This window comes from Fukomys damarensis, unplaced genomic scaffold (genome assembly GCF_012274545.1).
Source record: "Fukomys damarensis isolate Sample0158 unplaced genomic scaffold, DMR_v1.0_HiC HiC_scaffold_36, whole genome shotgun sequence".
Taxonomy (NCBI): Eukaryota; Metazoa; Chordata; class Mammalia; order Rodentia; family Bathyergidae; genus Fukomys; species Fukomys damarensis.
Genome location: NW_022900948.1, coordinates 12,835,111 through 12,855,204, shown reverse-complemented (window position 1 = coordinate 12,855,204; position 20,094 = coordinate 12,835,111). Strand labels below are relative to the sequence as shown.

The 20,094-nt window shown below is 37.2% G+C and overlaps 1 protein-coding gene across 6 annotated transcripts in view; it reads right to left on the bottom strand.

Annotated features, from left to right (window-relative positions):
• The window catches only part of Unc13b (unc-13 homolog B), a 214,574-nt gene that overhangs the window by 143,452 nt on the left and 51,028 nt on the right, over positions 1–20,094 (bottom strand). For all 6 annotated transcript variants that reach the window (XM_033758979.1, XM_033758975.1, XM_033758976.1 and 3 more), the window contains exons 5-8: positions 13,387–13,416; positions 11,372–11,471; positions 4,795–4,912; positions 1,591–1,714 (exon numbers count right to left, since the gene is read on the bottom strand). In XM_033758979.1, the coding sequence (XP_033614870.1) occupies positions 1,591–1,714; positions 4,795–4,912; positions 11,372–11,471; positions 13,387–13,416 (372 nt within the window). The remainder of the gene's footprint in view (positions 1–1,590; positions 1,715–4,794; positions 4,913–11,371; positions 11,472–13,386; positions 13,417–20,094) is intronic.

Here is a 20,094-nt window from a genome sequence, read left to right as displayed (position 1 = left end):
AGAAACTGAAGCTCAAACATGCCTCAGTAGGCTGAGGCAAGAGGATCACAAGTCAAAGGCCACCTGGGCTTCCATAGCAAGTTCCAGGCCAACCTGGACTACATAGCAAAAAAAAAAAGTACAATTTTTTTTGACAAGTAATTTTGCAGTATCTAAGATATGTAGTAATGTGTATCATCTTTGATCTTACAAAACTATAAGCCATTTATCATAGACTCATAATGGGCACAGATACACAGATTTTATATTAGAGAAATATGTACTATTAAAAATTAGAAATAACCTACATGTCAATCAGTACAGAATGACTTAGATATATTATAGTGAAGGCACTTATTTAGATCTGGAAGAAAGATCTTAAAGTATAACATGGAACAATGTCCAAGATACATGTTTTAGTAGTTTATATAATACTACATATCTCTCTAATCTAAATTTTACTGAAAGAATTTTCTAGAAAATAAATGTCCCATGTCTAAACCAAGAAACAAAAAAGTTAACAGTAGTCTACCTCTGGGGAATGCAAAGGAGGTAGAAGGAAGTTGAACAAGAACCTATTAATTTTCTATCCACATATATTTCCTTACTATTTGAATTTTTATCATAAGCCTGTATTTTTTGTGATTTTAAAATCTACTTCAAGGGCCAGGGATTTAGCTCAGTGGTTCTGCCACCTGCCTCATAAGCACAAGGTCCCAAGTTCAATCCCTGGTACAAAAAAAAAATCTACTTTTAAAGGTAATAAACTAGCTGGGTGTGGTGGCAACATGTTCCTGGGGAGACTGAGGCAAGAAGACTCCAAGTTTGAGGCCAGTCTGGACAACTTAACAAGACTCTATCAAAATGAAAAACCCAGATGTAGAAATAGCTAAGTGGTAGAGTGCCCCTTGGTTTCATCTCTAGTACCACACATGTGCACACACACACGCGTGAAAGAAGATACCATTCTATTTACCAATATTCAATGTTTTTTGTTTTATCTTTTATTTTGTTGTTTGTTTTAAAATAATGTCTCATTAAGTCACGAAGTTGCCCAGGTTGGGCTTGAACTTACACTCCTCCTGCCTCAGCCTCCCAAAGTTCTAGGACTGCAGGCAATGCCACTACACCCCATTCAAATTTAAATTAATAAAACATAAGGTATATATATACTTTGTGATAAATATTAAAGAATAAGTCTTACAAGTAGATATTTCACAGATCACTACAATAGTCACCAGACTAAATGACTTGAAGAACATGCTTTTTTAATGTGAATTTTTTTAATGAGCACCATACTAATGTCATGGGACACAGAGTAGATGAAGACAGCATGCCCTCTGAGGAAACAGCTAAGAAGACAAAACATGTATTAATGAAACAACTAGCAAACAATGTCAAACAATATGACAAAAAGGATTGTTTCTAAAATCATCAGTGCTGGGCGTGATGGTGTACCCCTGTAATCCAGCACTCCAGAGGCTGAGGCAAGAGGATCACAAGTTCAAGGCCAGCCTGGTGTACATATTGAGTTCAATGCCAGCCTGAACGCCACAGAAAAACCCTGTCTGAAATAAACAACAACAAAAAAATCTTATAAAATAGACTTACCAAATGGCAACTCAAATCTTGTATCAAGCAAAATTTTATGAGGAGTTGGGTTTTTAGTTCCACAAATCTCATCATCTTTCATTAATGTTTCTGCCTCCAAGGTAGACCACTCCCCGGGTCCTTCCTAGGAAACAAAAATCCAAGATTAAATTTTAATCTTTCTTGGATCCCTTCTTAGTTAAAAAGTCATGTGTCTTTCTCTGAGGTTCTTTGTTTGGGAATTTCTGAGAGCCACTCATTCTGACAGGCAAAAAGGCCACTGTCACTTGTACAGTATGTGGCTTCTGTTTTCCCCTTTGGTAGGGAGAGGAGCTTTCATGGTAGTCAGTTCTCTGCAAGCCCAATAAGGACAGAAATTCTGAAACACCAAACTCTAAAGCCAAGCATTTCCATGGATCAATATTTAATTTGCATGGTTCTTAATGAGTATACCGCTTAATAATATGTATCACTGTTTCTTATCATTAAAGAACTACTGACATTGTTAGCTAAATAGAATAAGGGCTGTAATGAAAATGAACTGCCTATCTGCCTAGAGATGCAGAGATTTAGCCAGAAATAAAAGAAATATAGAAAATAGAGGCAATATCTTCAACATCTCCACTCTCAGAGAAAACTCATGCATGGTTCATGTTAGAGCAAATAGAAACATAATAGCTTCTGTCTGGATACAAAGTGAGTATATAAAGGTAAATGATGTTATCAGCATTACAGTCTAAACTCAGGAAGTGGGACGGGAGTTTAGTTCTACAAATAATGTATAGAAACAGGGCAGATACAAACTCCTAAGCCTTGTAGTACCTTAAATACTGTTAGGGTTACATGCTGAAGAAAAGGCCTGAAACTATTTCCCTGGGTAACTGAAAGAAACAAAGCAAAAAATAGGATTCAGTCAGTTGACTAAGGAAGTTTGATGGACTCTTTCCAGGGCAGCATCTTGAGGAGAATATGGGTACATACAGGCTCATTACTCAGATGAGGCTTTCCACCTAAGAAGGTTGAAGAGGCATCTGGCACCTCTGAATTCGCCCCAATTGGGACTCAGTCATGGGAGATAGGAAGAGCACATTTCTCTGGGTGGGATTAAGAATTGGCACGTCACTGTGGAAACAAATGTCTTCCATTTCAACTTTTTTCCTTAGCCAAACCAAATGTTGGGTTATGTGAGACTAGCCATATTCAGGGCAGGAAGGCCTGAAGGGACTGCTTCTTTAGATCTTAAGGGAATGCAGGAAACTCTTGTAGCAATTTTCCCATGTGATGTGCATACATAGGAAAGGAGGCTTAAGAATTACTGCCTGCCCTGAATGGTAGGTTAAGCCTTAGATCATATCTATTCCTCAGGAGGATGCTTTCAGTTAACTTACAAATGGATTCAAGAAATCAGGAATTATAAAGATGTAAAATGGGAAAACTTTTTAAAAAATTCATTATCTTTTTCAGATACATGTTTTGTAATACTATAATTGCAATCAGAATCTGAGATGTTTTTAGAAAGACCACTGATATATTGTTTTAAAATAACTTTTTTGGTTCCTTAGAGTAAATAGAGAAGAAACGTAGGATGCAGTAAGTTGGTTATGGGGCCAGTCATCCATTTATTATATGCAATTTTCAGGCTGGGCATGGTGGCACACGCCTGTAATCCCAGCACTTGGGAAGCTGAGGCAGGAGGATCACTGCAAGTTCGAGACCAGCCTAGGCTACATAGTGAGTTCCAGGTCAGTCTCAACTACATAGTGAGACTCTGTCTCAAAAAAACAAAATAAATGCAATTTCAAATGTTTTAAATAATTGCCTTATTATATTTTAATATTTAATTTAAAAATTTTACTGTAATAGTTAGACTCTATACATTGCCAAAGTAACCCCTTTTTGCCTATTAATGTCCGGCTAAACTGTTTTGATGTTTGTTGTTTCTTAACTCACTCAACTTGAAACTGAATTTCAAAAACTAAGTTATATGAACTTAATATAGAAGTCTGAAAGGGGTATAAGAATTAAGGAAAAACTAAAAGTGAACATGATGTTATTCAAATATCTAGCAATTCCAGAATGGTATGTTAGTCTGAACAATTTAAAATTGTTTGCAAATCAGTGTCAGACTTACTTTAGAAAGTTTAAATTGTCACCTTGTCTCTATCAATAATTCCAAATGTCTGATGAGATTATTTCCTTAGAATTTTCAAATAAAAGAGAGCTTTTTGACAATAATTTTTCTTACCACTAGTATTGTGAATGGTATTTGGAGAATCTGTGGTGATTTTAATATCAAATCTGAGAACCAGTGTGGAGTCTTTGATTATGTGATTTATATACACAGAATATGTGAACACATTCATATGCAGAGCATGATTGTGAACCCTTTTAAAAATTGGTGAAGAGAATGCAATAGCATATAATCCATTTAAAAAATAAATGACTTTGACATTGGTGGGCAGGACCTATTTTCAACCTTTGTGTAAAGTTTCTTCAGAGAATATTGGAATGTTACCACTCTGTGCAAAAATAATCGAGGGTTTATAGCATAGTTTAGAATACTTCATCCATTGTAAATTTAGCAAAGCATGCATGTTTCACAGGCATTGTCATAAGTATCTGAGAGCTGACCAGTGGTTTCTGATGGATGCTATAACACAAGATCCATTAAGGAGATGGTAGAAATCAGAAACTATACCTATTCCTGAAATCAGAAACTAGAAAAGGTCTCTGATGGACTCTTCATGTATTTCACTTTTTCCAAGTATTTTCCATAAATATAATAATATTTTTAGTAGCAATAGTTTTAAAAGCTGGAGAAATGTATCGTGATATACTGTGATATTTAGAAATTACCGCCCTTAAATTATTTTTTATTTTAAAATATTTTGGTTTTAGAATAATGTGAATATATCCCTCCAAATATTTTGCATAGTTTGAAAGTTATTAAATAACAGGGAGTATAAAATAACAGATTTGAGTCTAAGCCAGAAACAATGGGAAATTGCTTTGCTCTGTTTTGAAGGAATTCAGCTCATCTTTTTATTGAGAAACTGTGTTGTTACCAAATAAACATGTATTCATTAAATGTTTAATTTTCTAAAGAAAAAAAAAAAGAATTGGCAGGTCAAATGCCCTCTAATCAGAAAAGGATCAGAGTAATCCAGCTAAAGTGAAGCCAAAATGAGGAAAAGCAAGAGCTACATTCATAATACGCTGACTGACCTCATCCGACTGACGAATAGTCTTCAGTGCGATCCACACGGTCCCCACCATGGTGTCCCAAATCAGCCCTTTGTTCCACACCTCCACACTTAGACCCAAGTCCAGACGACTTATCTCACTAAAGGAAAGAAAGTCTTTTGAGGAAAATCAGATAATGTGGGGAAAAAAACTGCTGCATCACCCATCTAGCTAACTTTGAAAAATTTCTCTTCAGCATCCTATCTTTACAGAAAACCAAAATGTTCCTGAATGCTGTAGCCATTTTGGAGTTTCTAGAAATCTACATAAAAGGTTTCTAGAAAAATGTCTTTGTTAGTCATTCAGAATTACTAAGTTGTAGATACCAGCTGTATAACCTAGCACCTAATAAGGCTTTGTGTACTTAAAAAAATTAAGAGGGTAGATTACATTTTAAGTGCTCCTAGTACAAAAAAAGAGTAAAGGGGACACAAGGAAACTGGTAGAAGTGATAGATATGTAGAAGTGCATATACATGTCAAAGCACATTAAACTGTACACATCATATGCATTTTTATATACCAATCATACCTTAATAAAGCTGGGGCAGGGGTGTCAGTCTATCCCTGCCATTTGGAAATACCACCATGATCAGCCTAATGCAATTCACAACAGAATGAAGCTAAGTGAGGAGGACATTACTGTCAGAGGCTTTCCTGTCTGCCTACAACCTCCATCTATAGGCAAGTCTTTCAGGTTTTATTATCATCTTGTTACTTTTCTCCTTACTAAGACAAAATACCGGACACCCAAAGATAAAGGAAGACAGGTTTATTTAGCTCACAGCTTGTAGAAGTTTCAGTCCATAATTGGTTGGCTCCAAGGCAGGGTGGCATGGTAGACAGACATCACAGGAGAAATAGTTCATGGAGGGCAGAAGGTAGCAAATCAAAAGCAAGCAAGGGATGACCATATTTGTTTCTATCCCTTATATCTTAGCCAGGCTACTTAGGGGCAGGTAGCATTCACACCCTTAATCCTAGTGCCCTTGATCTTAGCATTACACCAAAAATCAATTCCAGAATCACATACTCTAGATCCAGTCACCTCTGAAAAAGCCGGACCCAACTATGACTGCATGAGGCTTTGGGGTGACATCTAGACACAAGCCATAACAATTGAAAAAACTAACACTGGCCCAACTTATACCTATGGAATGTATACAGATAACTTTTGGGAAAAGTGTATCTTTCTTACAAAATCTATAAGACTCCCGGCAAAAGTAAAAGGTCTCAGGAAGCATGTAAGTTTAATGGAAACATGTAGTCAGAGGACGATGAGGAACACTAAAGTGTATTGCATATCACTCATTCCCTGGAGGACTCAATCATTATCAGTAAAATGATTATCATAAGGTAATGATAAATATAACGATTTTCCTATAATAATAAATTATTTGAAAATAAGTCATCCCAGAAAGAGCCAGATAACCAACCACTGTGTAAAAGCAAGGTCATGGATGTTAGAGTATCCTGCTTAAAAGAACTAAATTAGGCATGACCATGATCTTAGGGTGGAACACAAATATATTTATGTTAGTGCTTCAAATATTTTCTAGAAAGCTTTCTTTTTTTTTTCTTTTTATTGAGTTTATTGGTACAATCTAGGTATACAATACAGTTACATTCATCCTTGGGATTCTGTACCTTTACATGACAGGTCTTGATTCTCATTTTTTCCCCTTGTCCCTGCCCTCCCTTCACCCCCTCCTCCCCTCCCCATTTACAAACACTTTATTTCCATTTTTTCAGTTTCTCATATTTTTTTCCTCTCCCTTATTACCTTTCCCCCACCCTTTCCACTTTCCCTACACCTTTAGCCCTTTATAGAAAGCTTTCTTGAAACATATGTTTATTTGAGGGGAAATGAATTTAAGGCAAGAAAAATGAGAGAAGGCCAATTCCAGACAAAAGCCAACCTCAGAAAATCAATAGTTATTCATCAGAAGTTGTTTTAAGTGTATGCTTCAGCTGGGTAAGGTGGCACACAACTGTAACACCAGTACTGAGGAAGTGAGGCAGAAGGATCTCAAGTTCCAGCACAGACTGGTGAGAACCACCTAAAAAAAAAAAAAAAGAAAAAGAAAAAGTACATGTGCAAGCTTTAGAAAAAGCTTGGCTTCCCTATTATGCCACAAGTGTTCTCAGGTGCTTGGGATGTGTATTAACAATCATAGAATTCATGTCAAGTGTGTTGAAAATGCATGAAGTGAAGAAAATCTTTCCCTTTTATAAAAACACAGCACAGAATTGCTAAGGTGCTCATTTGTTCACTTAATATTTCCTGAGCACTTAAATTTGCCTTGGTACTTTATTTATTTTTTGGTACCATGGACCGAACTCGGGACCTTGTGCTTGTGAACTGCCTTGGTACTCTAAGGAAGACATATAACATTGAATGGAGCTCTTATCTCCAATACTTCCAAGCTATCTGAAGATCTTTAGAAAGCCAGCAAAAAATAAATGTACTACTAGGTGACTTACTCAGACATTAAATTAAGTAAGTATTCACAGTGAGGAAACTGAATTTTTGTCAGTTTTACTCATTCTAATGAATCAGCCTTTGAAAAATATATGTAATACCCCTAAATCTATCTGACTTCCTTAACTTGAATCTGTAAAAGAAAAACTGCTTAGAGATACATATGTAATATTCCTAAAGAATTGCTAAATAGCATCTTAAACCAAGAGATAAAAGAAATAGCCAAAGGTCTTTTTTATTTTTATTTTTTATTTTTTGGTTTTTTGACACAGTGTCTTGTTCAGGCTGACCTCACACTCACTATGTAGCCCAGGCTTGCCTCAAACTCACTGTGATCCTCCTGCCTCAGCCTCCCGGGCGCTGGGAGTACAGGTGCCCACCACCACATCTGGCTATACAGAGGTCTTTAACAACTTGATTTAGATTTTTTTTTTTTAAATCTGTTTTTCAGAGAACTCTCTAAAGAGCAAGGCTCAAACAGTGAGATCTTCTATGAGAAAAATCTGCTCGGTTTCTGTTGCTCAGCAGGCACAATGAGAAGGCTATGGGTTCTGTTTATGCCTCCTCCCCAGAGCCCTGTAGATGCTTTACTCTTATTTTTTTTTTCTTTTTGTACTGGGGATTGAACTTGAGTACTTGAGCTTGCAAGGCAGGTGGCAAAACCACTGAGCTAAATCCCTGGTGAGAAGTTTTACTCTTAATTAACTCAATCAAGAGTATACACACACGTGTGTGGGCTACAAATATTCACACTAGTAAGTAAGAAAAAAAATGATCAATTGGCCAGATGTGGTAGTGCATGCCTGTAATCCCAGCACTTGGGAAGCTAAGAGGCAAGAAGACTGCTGGGCATTTGAGGCCAACCTGAGCTACAAGTGAGTTCAAGGCTATCCTGGACTACATAGCAGAACCTGTGTTTAAAAAAAAAAAAAGCTGGACACAGTGGCACATGCCTGTAATCCCAGCACTTGGGAGGCTGAGGCAGGAGGATCACTGTGAGTTCAAGACCAGCATGGGCTACATAGTGAGTTCCAGGTCAGTCTCAGCTATATAGTGAGACCGTCTCAAAAAAAAACAAAACAATCTAGGCATGGTGGCACACTGGGAGAAGATCGTGAGTACAAGCTCAGCCTAAGCAATTCAGGGAGAACCTACCTCAAAATAGAAAATAAAAAGAGCTGGGGATTAGCCCGGTGTGAAGGCCCTGAGTTCCATCCCCAATACCACCTCTGCACACACACACACAAACACACAAACAAGGAAAGAAGGAAGAAAGGGGAAAAAAAGACAGACAGACAATGATCAATCAGTCTAGGCTGGATATGCCTATAATCCCAGCTATTCCAGAGCTAAAACAGGAGGATTAAAAATTCAAGGACCAGTTGAAAAATTTATAAAGACCTTGTCTCAAAATAAAGTTTTGGGTTTTTTTTTGGTACTGGGGATTGAACTCGGGTCCTTGCACTTGCAAGGCAGGCCACCAAACCGCTGAGCTAAATCCCTGGCCCTCAAAATAAAGATTTGAGGATATAGCTCAGTGGTGACATCTGTCTAGTATTCATGAAGCCCTGGGTTCAACTGCCAAGCTCACAAAAAAAAAAAAAAAAAAAAAAAAGAAAAAGAAAAAGAAAAAGTGGACTAAGAAAAAGGAAGAAAACAAAGAAAAATCTAATCCTAAAAATTAGACACAGAAATATTAAATATGAGAAACTGTTACATAATATATCAGGAAGAAGGAAAAGGAAAGAGGCAGAGACTAGTAATGGAGTTGCTAATAACAAAAGGACAGAAGAGGAGTCTAACAAAGGTACAAGAAACAGCTAATAAAAACCATGTGTAAAAGGGCATAGGGCAAAATTCACACAGCGTCTCACTGTGTAAGATGGAAAAAAAACACACATATTACAAAAAGTTTAAAGGGAAAAGCTACAGGCAATGGATAAAGAAAAAGCTAGCTAACCTGATGAGAAACTGCAAAAATCACTGCTAGGAACAATTAGAACAAAATTCTAGCGCTGGAAGTCAGAAGAAAGTAGGATTGCTATATTTATAAATCACAGCCACACCTTGGTATGGCTAACAAGGGAACAGACTTGCATAAACTGTTTATTGCTGAATCTGCATACTACATGTGTGAAAAAAGGAAACAGTCTCACTCTCATGTCACTACAACTAAGAAAGGGAATGAGGCTTATAATCCTGTGAGACAGCCAGTGAGAAATGTGACACCAATTAGCCTCTTTTATTGGAGGCCTCAGCTTCCACTGACACCTCCACCTCTTGGATTTCCCTTTCTCTGCTTGTGCCTTCTTACTCTCTGTAATTCCCTCTACTGCTGCTGCTCTCCAGCTCTGTCCAGTCCTTTCCTCACTGTATACACATTCTGTCCCTAAGCATTCATCTACACTTATGCCTTCCACTGGCCAAGATATTTCTTAAAACCAGACTTTCTTCTCCCTAAGGTTTATAACTATAGGCCAAGTATCTTCTATCTTCTGTACCTATAGCCTACCTGTCAGTAAGAACCTCAAATATAGGCTTATCCATAGTTGATCTTACATGAACCCCTGCTCTAATAAGTATCAGGCTGAAGGTATGGCTCAGTAGAAAAATAGTCTTGCATGCTTCCCTCTGGGTTTGACCTGCTGGAGAAAAGGAGGGGAGGGGGAAAATAAAGAGATACAACACCTACCTAACCATTCCAACAAATTTTTTAGTTTCATCACCTTAAAATCTTCTACCCATCTTTTTTACTCTATCCCTTCTGCTATTGTGTTAGTTTATATCTTCATAAGCTTACCTAGTAAATTTCACTACCATTTAACTATCATGATAAAGCATCCTTCATGGTACTTTAAGGAGCAATTCATTAATGCCCAGAGGATTAGAATGGTTCACCATAAAAATAAGAATCATCCCTTATCTCTCTGGGCTGCACTGTAAAACTTAACAAAGCATATTTAATTTAATTTCAAACTTCACAAAAATTTACAAAGAACTTACATATTTTCTTTTGATCCCTTCTTGTCTACCTCCTACGAAAATAAGTGTAACCTTTTTTAAAAAGGATGCCCTTTTCAGATAAGGAAATTGACATCAGAAAAGCTAAGTGATTAGCCCAGTCCTTCAATATGATAGTCTATAATTTTCTGCCCTTTCTTGGGGGGGGGGGCAAGTTTTCCTGAAATTTATGAGGGAAGGGCAGAATAGGAAATTTTCAAAGCCAGATTTTAAAATAAAAATACATTAATTTTCTGTCTCAAATTCTACTAATGTTTATAATTAAATGCATGTGGAACATTTTCTCTCAATAAAGCAAAATGACTTTAAGCCTAGAATCTTCATCCTCTAAAGCAGATGGCTGAGGTACACCCAAACACAAATAGCCTCATTTCCTCAGAGTCTTTCAAGAATCAAAGATGAGGGCCAGGGATTTAGCTCACTGCTTGCCTCAAAAGCGCAAGGTTCTGAGTTCAATCCCAGGTACAAAAGAAAAAGAATCAAAGATGAAGTTATGCTTAATATCATATTAAGTATATTGTATCGTATCCTAATTCTGACCATTAAGAAAATCTGACTAGGTAGTATTATCACTCACATAAATTAAATGGGACCTTACTCACAGTCATCACCCAAGTTAGAACAGATCATGAAGTTGATCATACGGTACATGTCTATAATCCCAGAATTCTGGAAGTTGAAGCGGGAGGACTGCAAATTCAAGCCCAGCCTGAGCAATTTATCAAGACTTTGTCTCAAAATACAAAATAAGAAGTGATGGGGATATAGTTTTGTGCAAAGGTCCTGATTTCAATCACCAGTACCACACACACACACACACACACACACACACACACACACACACACACACAAAATCCATGAGGTTAAAAAAATGAAGATATACTTCACCTTCCTACCATACATCTCACATCATCCTGTAACTGCAGTTTTCAAAAACTGTTTAGTGGCATTAGCACACATTATAAGTCTTAGGTATACACAAAAATCTTTGTCACGCAATGCTATTACCTTAGAAAGATTATAGAATATATAGATGCTCTTGCTGCAAAGTACTTACAACATGAAATCTTGTTCCCAGGAAGGCTGGTCACCACGAACTGCAACAGTTGTGCTCTTTACATTCTGTACTTTCAGGGTCACATATGTGTTAAATTTATCTTTGAAAAAAATATAAAATATATATTATACTAAGTACTCAGATTATTACCCAATTTCAGACAGCCCTTTAAATTAAGTAGTATACAAATTAAAGTATTAAATGTACAAGAAAAAATGAAGCTATACACTGTAAAACTGAAGGCACAGTACAATTGCAAGAATTATAAAACTATATAAACTTCGAATTTTAACAAAAACATTTTTGCATATGACCTAGAAGAGATTTATCTACATATGCAAACTGACACAAAGGCTTAGATGGTTCCTATTCTAGTGAGACAGAACCTACTAAATTGATTTTATACTCCACCTGTAGTTTAGAAAAAAAACTAACAAAATGTAAGATACTGACTGCTGAGCTCTTATAGAAACAAGAATTAAAGGAAAAAAATTCATAAAGGAAATGGATTTGAAATTTGATCTACATAGTCTGGCCTAAAGCACAAGTTACATAAAAAGGGACATTATCACAGTGTTGAGAAAAAGAAATTCTGTAACCTGAGAAAATAAACTGAGTACTAAGCAAAGGTAGCCAGGTGTGGTGGCATACACCTGTAACCCCAGCACATTGGGAGGCTGAGGCAAGAGGACGCCAAATTCAAGTCCAGTCTGGGTAATTCAGTGACTTGGCAAGACCTGGTTTCAAAATAAAAACTTTTTTAAAAAGGGTTGGGGATATAGTTCAGTGCAGAGGCCCTCAATTCAATCCCTAGTACTATAAAAAAACAAACAAAATTTTAAGAAAGAAAAAAAGATAGCTAGGTGTGGTAGCAGGCAGCACAGGCCTGTTATTTCAGCAGTTGGGAGGCTGAGACAGGAAGACTAACATGAGTTTGAGGCCAGCCAGTTTGGCCTACATAATGAATTCAAAGCCAGCCTGAAATACACAGTGAGAATTTGTCACACTCACACACACACACACACACACACACACACACGCACACAAAACAAAATTGGTGGACTGGAACTCAAAAATCTGACCCACTGCTTAACAAAGAATATTTTGCAGTCACCTTACTACATACCCTTTAATCATAGCACCAAACTAAGGGTTCATTTTTCTATATAAGAAATCCATCATTTTATAAAATGAAAAAAATAGCAAACTATCACTTTGGCTCATCAAATTCACAGATACTGCCTAAAATAATTATCTAATGTTAGAAAAGAGGTGAGAAAATGGGTTCTCTCACACACTTCTCATAGAAGACAAAATTTTCAAGTATCACTTAATATTTTATAGTTTTATAATTACCAACATGGAAACTTTATAATTATACTAAAGATATATAAACATAAAATCCCATACATATAAAGGGAATCCCCATGCACATCCAGAATGCTGCTCTTCTGGCACTTTTTGTTTTTGTGGTGCTGGGGATCAAATACAGGGCCTCACACACACTAGACAAGTGCTCTATTACTGAACTAAACTCCCAGCCTGAGCTATGTTTTGTATTATACAATCTTGCTCCCCATCCCTGCATCCAATAATACACAGCTGAGCAGATCAGAGAGTTTCACAATGCAAAAGTACTGACAAATGCAGAGACCAATCTGATTCCTTCTCCAAAGATTTTAGATGGGAAGGGAAAAAATAAAAGAAAAATACCAGTAAGTGGAGAATGGTGCTAAAGCAGGAAGGAAAGGCATATGGACTCCACTGGAGAAGCTATTAAGGATTTTGGGCAAGATGGGTAAGTGAAGAAACCCTGAGAAAGAAAGGAGAACAGAGGAGATCTTCACAAGGAAGAGAAACCCTAACTCAGAGCCAGTAGAGAAAATAGTGGGCTCAAGAAACTGCTTTATTTCCTGATGAACCAAGGTCTGGTTTTCAAGTTTCCCTGGGTTCCTAAGTACGTTCATATTTTTCCAGTAACTCCCAGGCCCCCAACATTAGAAGGCTGGACTTACCTGGTGAACCCTGGAATTTGGCTCTTTTAACTGCAAGAGAAAAAAATGAGATACCATGAAGAATTTTTGCAAATTTATTCATTTTACTTAACCAACTTTTTTTTTTAATGTAGCCCAAACAGGCCTCAAACTCACAATCCTTTCTCAGCCTCTCAAGCACTGAGATTAAAGGCATGTGTCACCTTGTTCAGCAAGTGCAATTATTGAGAAAAGCAGCTGAGACTTCTGGTCAAAAAATGCTTTGATGGGCCAGGGATTTACCTCAGTGGTTCCACAGCCTGCCTCACAAGTGCAAGGTACCAAGTTTGATGCCTGGCACAAAAAAAAAAAAAAAAATAAAAATGCTTTGAAGTCATCTAATACAGTATTATACCCAAAGGAGAAATCTCTGTGTCAGCCTGCTGACAAGAAGATAAAAAGAGGCAAGTCTGTGCAAGCAATTTCATGCTAGATACCTTTTTAAGATTTAAATCACAAATATCTCTCATTTAAAATGCATCATCAAAAATAAATAAATAAAACACATCATCAGGCTGGGAATATAGCTCCGCATGATTGCCTAGCATGCATGAGGCACTGGGTTCAATCTCCAAGCCCATAAAAAAAAAAATCCTCCATTCTATATATTCCACAAGTATGTAACAGTACGTTTTTAGATGACAGCATCTGAAACAAGAGTAAGAATTAACTCCTAGGCCAGGTGTGGCACATACTTGTAATCCCAGCACTCAGGAGGCTGAGTCAGGAGTATCCCTGAGAGTTCAAGGTCAGTCTAGGCTACATAGTGACATGCTGTCTCAAAATAAAAAATTAAAAGAATTAGCTCCTTTCTAAGAATAAAGAGGTATCAAGAGGGTTTCCTGTCAAAGTGATTATACAGAGCTGTTTCTTGTAAGCATAGTGGTACATGCCTAAAATTCCAGCTTCTTGGGATGCTAAAATGGGAAGGTATACTTGAAGGCCAGCCTGGGTAACATGGCAAAACCTGGCCAAAAAAAGGAAAAAGCTGTTCCAAAAACTCAGTACATAACATACAAGAAAGAAAGGATCTTATAACCGAGACTGCATGTGGCAGTCCTAGAAATGGTCAAAGACCACATATGGCAAAAAAACTGCTAAATTCCAAAAAGCACCAAATATCAAGTCATGAAGATGAGAACTAAGTGCCACAAGGAGAAAAAGGGATAATGGGGAACCTCAAAACACAAGGCCTACTTAGGACACTTACGGGTTAGATCTGCCATTCTCTTTGTCCTGCATTACAAATGAAAGCTTTACCTTAGTTAATATCTACTATCACTTAATATTTCCAAGAGAAGGGATATTCGGGATCTTTTACAAGGCCCTCGCCATTCTCAGGCAGCACTTACTGTAAAACTCTATTTCTTTTTATTGACTCAAAGTATGCTTTATAGTTTTAAGTAAATTCAAATCCTCTTCCCAATTATTCTTTTTTACAAATGTACAGAAAGTATACATTCTTTTGAATAGCCTGGTTAAGACTACCTCAGAAAGATTAAGCTTTGCAATTACTAACTGATAAATAAGCATAAATTTGCCAGTATGCTAGACAACAATAAAATTATAAGAAGTTTTTTCCTACATACACAAGAAAAGCAAACAATCAAGAATGTGAATCTCAAATGTTAGCATGCAGAATCATCTGCAGGACTGTTAAAGCACAGATTGAGCCAGGGATTTAGCTCAGTGGTGCCACTGCCTGCCTCGAAAGCACAAGGTCCCGAGTTCAATTTATGGCACCAAAAACAAACAAACAAACAAACAAAGCACAGATTGCTAGGCCCTCTTCCTTGGCTTCTGGATTCAGTAGAGTACAGTGAGGCTTTAGAATCTGCATTTCTGGCAAGTTCCCAAGTGATACTACTACTGGCATTTAGTGAGTAGAAGAAAACAGGGATGCTGTTAAACAGTCTACATATATAGAACAGTTTTCCAGAATAAAGAACTATGAGACTGAATATATCAGAAGTGCTGATGCTAAGAAACTCTGCTATAGATCATGAAACCAAGAGTCTGAAGAATGAGGTTTAAAGTTATAGAAAGAGTCTTCGTCAAGAACACTTAGAGATGACCTGGAAGACTGTCCACATCTATATAAGAAAAGTAAAAGGAAACCACTGCTGAGGGAAAGTGAATAAAGGCATGAGGGAAATGAACATACTATATGTTCAGGGTGCTTCAAGAAGACCAGTATGTAGAAAAAAATGGAATTTGAAGAATAAATGATGGCCAGACGGAATTTAAGAATCAAACAAAAAAAATTAAATTCTGGGCAAATAATGTGTAATACAACAGAATATACAAATTTATAATTTTAAGAGTTATGTTAGTTAATGGTAATGGAACATTAAAGATAGGGTAATGGGGTAGAATATATCCCTGTCTTTAAAAATGTTATATATTGCTGAGCATGGTGGCACACACCTGTAATCCTAGCACCTTGGGAGGCTGAGGCAGGAGAATCATTGTGAGTTCAAGGCCAGCCTGGGCTACACAGTGAGCTCAAGGCAAGACTGACTTACACAGTGAGATCCTGTCACACACACACAAAAAAGTTATAAATCAAATAAAAAGGAAATGGTGTCAGGGATTCAGCTCAGTGGTGTGGTGCCTGCCTCACAAGTGCAAGGTCCTGAATTTAATCCCCAGTACCACAAAAACAAACAAACAAAAAAAGGAAATGGTGAGTTATTGTATTTCAGAGGCAATATACCTCTTTAATGGTGGATTCTGAAACTGGAGGGTAACCAACAAAGGAACTACCATAGTGCCATAAGGCACACATTCTTTGAGGCTGAGGCAAGAAGACTACAAGTTAGGGTCCAGTCTTAGTGACTTAGAGAGACAGTGTCTCAAAATAAAAAGGGCCCTGGGTTCAATCCTCATACCGGAAAAAATAATTTGTATACAAATATTCTTAGTAACATTATTCATAATATCCCAGAAGTGGAGAAACAACCCAAATGTCCATCAACTCTTAAGTGAATAAACAAAATATATATACCCATACAATGGAATATTATTCAGCCATTACAACAAAGTACTGATAACATGCTATAATTTGGATGAACCTTAAAAGCATTAGTCTAGGGCCAGGGATTTAGCTCAGTGATTCCGCCACCTGCCTCGCAAGCACAAGGACCCGAGTTTGATCCCCGGTACAAAAACAAAAACAAAAACAAAAATACATTAGTCTAAAAGAACCCAGCCACAAATGTCCAGATATTGAATAATTCCATTTATATGAAATGTCCAGAATAGATACTTATATAAAGACTAAAAGTAGATTAGTAGTTACCTAGGACTAGGGAAGTTGAAAAATAATGGAGAATAATTGCTAATAGGTAAGGGGTTTCTTTTTGGGATGACAATAATGACCTACAACTGGTTGTAGTGATAGTTAAATATACTGTGAATATATTTAAAACCACTGGATTAGATACTTCAAATAAATGAATTATATGGTATGTGAGCTATTATCTTTAAAAAGCTGTTATTAAAAACAACCAGAGCTGGGTGTGACGGCACACGCCTGTAATCCCAGCATTCTGGAGGCTGAGGTAGATGGATCACCAGGAGTTCAAGGCCAGCTTGGGCTACATAGTAAATTCAGAGTTCAGAGTCAGCCTCAGACCTTGCCTCAAAAAGCCAAACAAACAAACAAACAAAAAAACCCAGAAAAACTAAGAAGTATGCATATAGCCATATATATTGGTGGGGGGGCAGTACCAGGGATCAAACTCAGGACTTGTGCTTGCAAGGAAGGTATCAGTGCCACTGAGCTAAATCTCTGGCCTGATATGTTTTTATGAATAGATGCACACTATGTGGACTGTAAGCATTAATTCCCTCTACAGATGAGATAAGATGTGAAGTTGGATTTTTAAATTCTTAAGTCCTTATACATCTTTACAGTCAGGCATGGTGGTATACCCCTGAAATCCCAGCACTTAATAGGCTGAGGCAAGAGGATCACCATGAGTTCAAGTCCCGTCTGGGGTAGAAACACTACACAGCAAGATCCTGTCTCAAAAAATAATGACCAAAAAAAATAATAATAATAACTGACATATCCTTATGTTTGTAATTCACTTGAAAACAAGTGCATATTACTTTCAACATCTAAAAACCACTAAATATATGATATAAATAAGAAAAAATATTACATGGCTCAACCACTATCAATATTTCCTCAAGATTGTTCAAAAATAATAGATTGAACAAATTTGCTAATAACGCTAATTTAAAAGAAGTATTTTCAGGTTCAAACCAGTGAGGGGCTCCAGCACAAAACACCTAATTTCCACACCAGTATGTGTGACAAAAGGAGGAAAAAGATGTGTCAGAAAGAAATAGTTATTATACAGCAGGGTCTCTCAGAAAAACTCCAAGCCAATATGAAAATTCTGGAACACAACTAAAGAAAACCCAAGCCAAGCACTTTTCACCAGACTCCTATAAGTCAAAGGAGAGATAAGGAAATATATAAGAACCACTCAAAAATTTGTAAATTCAGCTCTGAGTTTCTTTTTGACCTTGCTATAGAACAAATCTACCACTGGCACCCTTGAGATTATAGGAATAATCCTATTTGCACTGACTCTACAAGCAGTGACCTGATTCTCCAGCACAGGGAAGGGGGGACCTGCCTTGTTCTATTTAGCCTGTCCTATTCTGTTTGTTTGTTTGTTTGTTTGTTTGTTTGAGACAGAGTCTCAATGTGTAGCTGAGACTGCCCTGGAACTCACTATGTAGCCCAGGCTGATCTCGAACTCATAGCAATCCTCCTGCCTCAGCCTCCCTAGTGCTGGGGTTACAGGTATGCACCACCACGCCAGGCTCTAGCCTGTCCTACTCTGGAAACAACTTCCAAAGCCTTGTGGCACCCACTGGTTTCCTTGTTTGCAACTATCTTGCTTCAGATTTAAAGAGGTATATCACTTTTCAAACGCAATAAACGCCATTTCCTTTTCATTTGATATATAACATTTTTAAAAACAGGAATAACATTTAACCCCACTGTCCCGTTTTCAATCTGGCATTATCAATTATAAATCTGTATATTCTGTAGTATTTATGCACTGTTGTAGTCTGTGGTATAATTTTGTTGTTTTTTAATTCATATTTGAACATAAAGATGCACTATGACATGTTAACCGACAGCTGTTCTGATTGGCTAGCAAGGTGTTCCTTTTCTTCCCTCTTCTTTTTTTTTTTTTTTTTTTTTTTTTTTTTTCCGGTACCAAGGATTGAACTCAGATCCTTGTGCTTGCAAGGCAGGCCACCGAACTGCTGAGCTAAATCCCCAGCCCCTCTTCCCTCTTCTTTATGAACAACACTATCAAACCCAATAGTGTAAGAAGAAAACCACAGAGTGAAAAATTATTCTCCCCTCAAAACTGTAGCAAATATTTTCCATATCTGTTCATAATCTTTAAAAATGAATTTTTGATTGACCCATAATACTATAATACAGATCCAGGAACAGTGGCACATGCGTGTAATCCCAACTACTCAGGAGACTGAGGCAGAAAGATGACAAATTCAAGGCTACCTGGGCAATATGGTGAGACTGTCTCAAAAAATAGTGTCCTGGATACAAACCCCAATACCACAAAAATACATACCTACATGTATACTATAATATACATTAAATCATTCCTCCCTATATCACACATTTAGGCTCTTTTTTTTTTTTTTTGGTTTGGTGCTGGGGATTGAACACAAGGCTTCAAACATGTTCCAACACTGAGCTATGTCCTCTGGCCCTATTTAGGCCTTTTTAAAAGTAGTATCTTGCCAGGTGTATTAGAACATGCCTGGAATCTCAGAACTCTGGGAAGCTGGATAACTCTTGTTATCCAGGAAGATAACAAGTTCAAGACCATCCTGGGCAATTCAGCAACTTGGTGAGACCGTTTCAAAATAGAAAATAAAAAGGGGGAGGGGTATAGATCATTGTGAAAGCCTTAGGTTCAATCCCCAGTACTGAACAACAACAAAAAGTATCTCAAACTATTGTTTTTATGAGGGAAAACAGAATCTAGTCCTTAAGAAAGTGATGGCTGGCCAGGGATTTAGTTCAATGGTGCTGCACCTGCCTCACAAGCGCAAGTCCTGAGTTCGATCCCAAGTACCAAAAAAAAAAAAAAAAAACAAACAAAAGGAAGTGATGCCTGGCCAGGAATGGTGGTATACATAATCCCAGCACTCAGGAAGCTAATGCAGGAAGATTGAAAGTTTGAAGCCAGCCTGGTCTACATAGAGAGATCCTGTCTCAAAAAAACACATGATTTACCTTCATTAAAAGAGAAGGATTTCAGCTGGGGATTTAGCTCAGTGGTTCGGTGGCCTGCCTTGCAAGTGCAAGGACCCGAGTTCAATCCCTGGTACAAAAAAAAAAAGAGAGAGAGAGAAGGATTTCTTTTGTCAAAGACACTTTATAGAACTTCTTGGAACCAGTGACTGAAAATTTAAGTTTGACTCCTACTTGACCCTGACCAAATTCTTTTTTTTTTTTTAGGTATTCAATATACTGACATTTATTATTGCAATTTTTTTTTAATTTTATTGAGTTTATTGGTACATTTTAGGGATACAGTACAGTTACATTCATTGTTGGGATCATGTACCTCTACATGGCAAGTCTTGATTCTCATTTTTTCCCCTTACCTCTGCCCTCCCTTC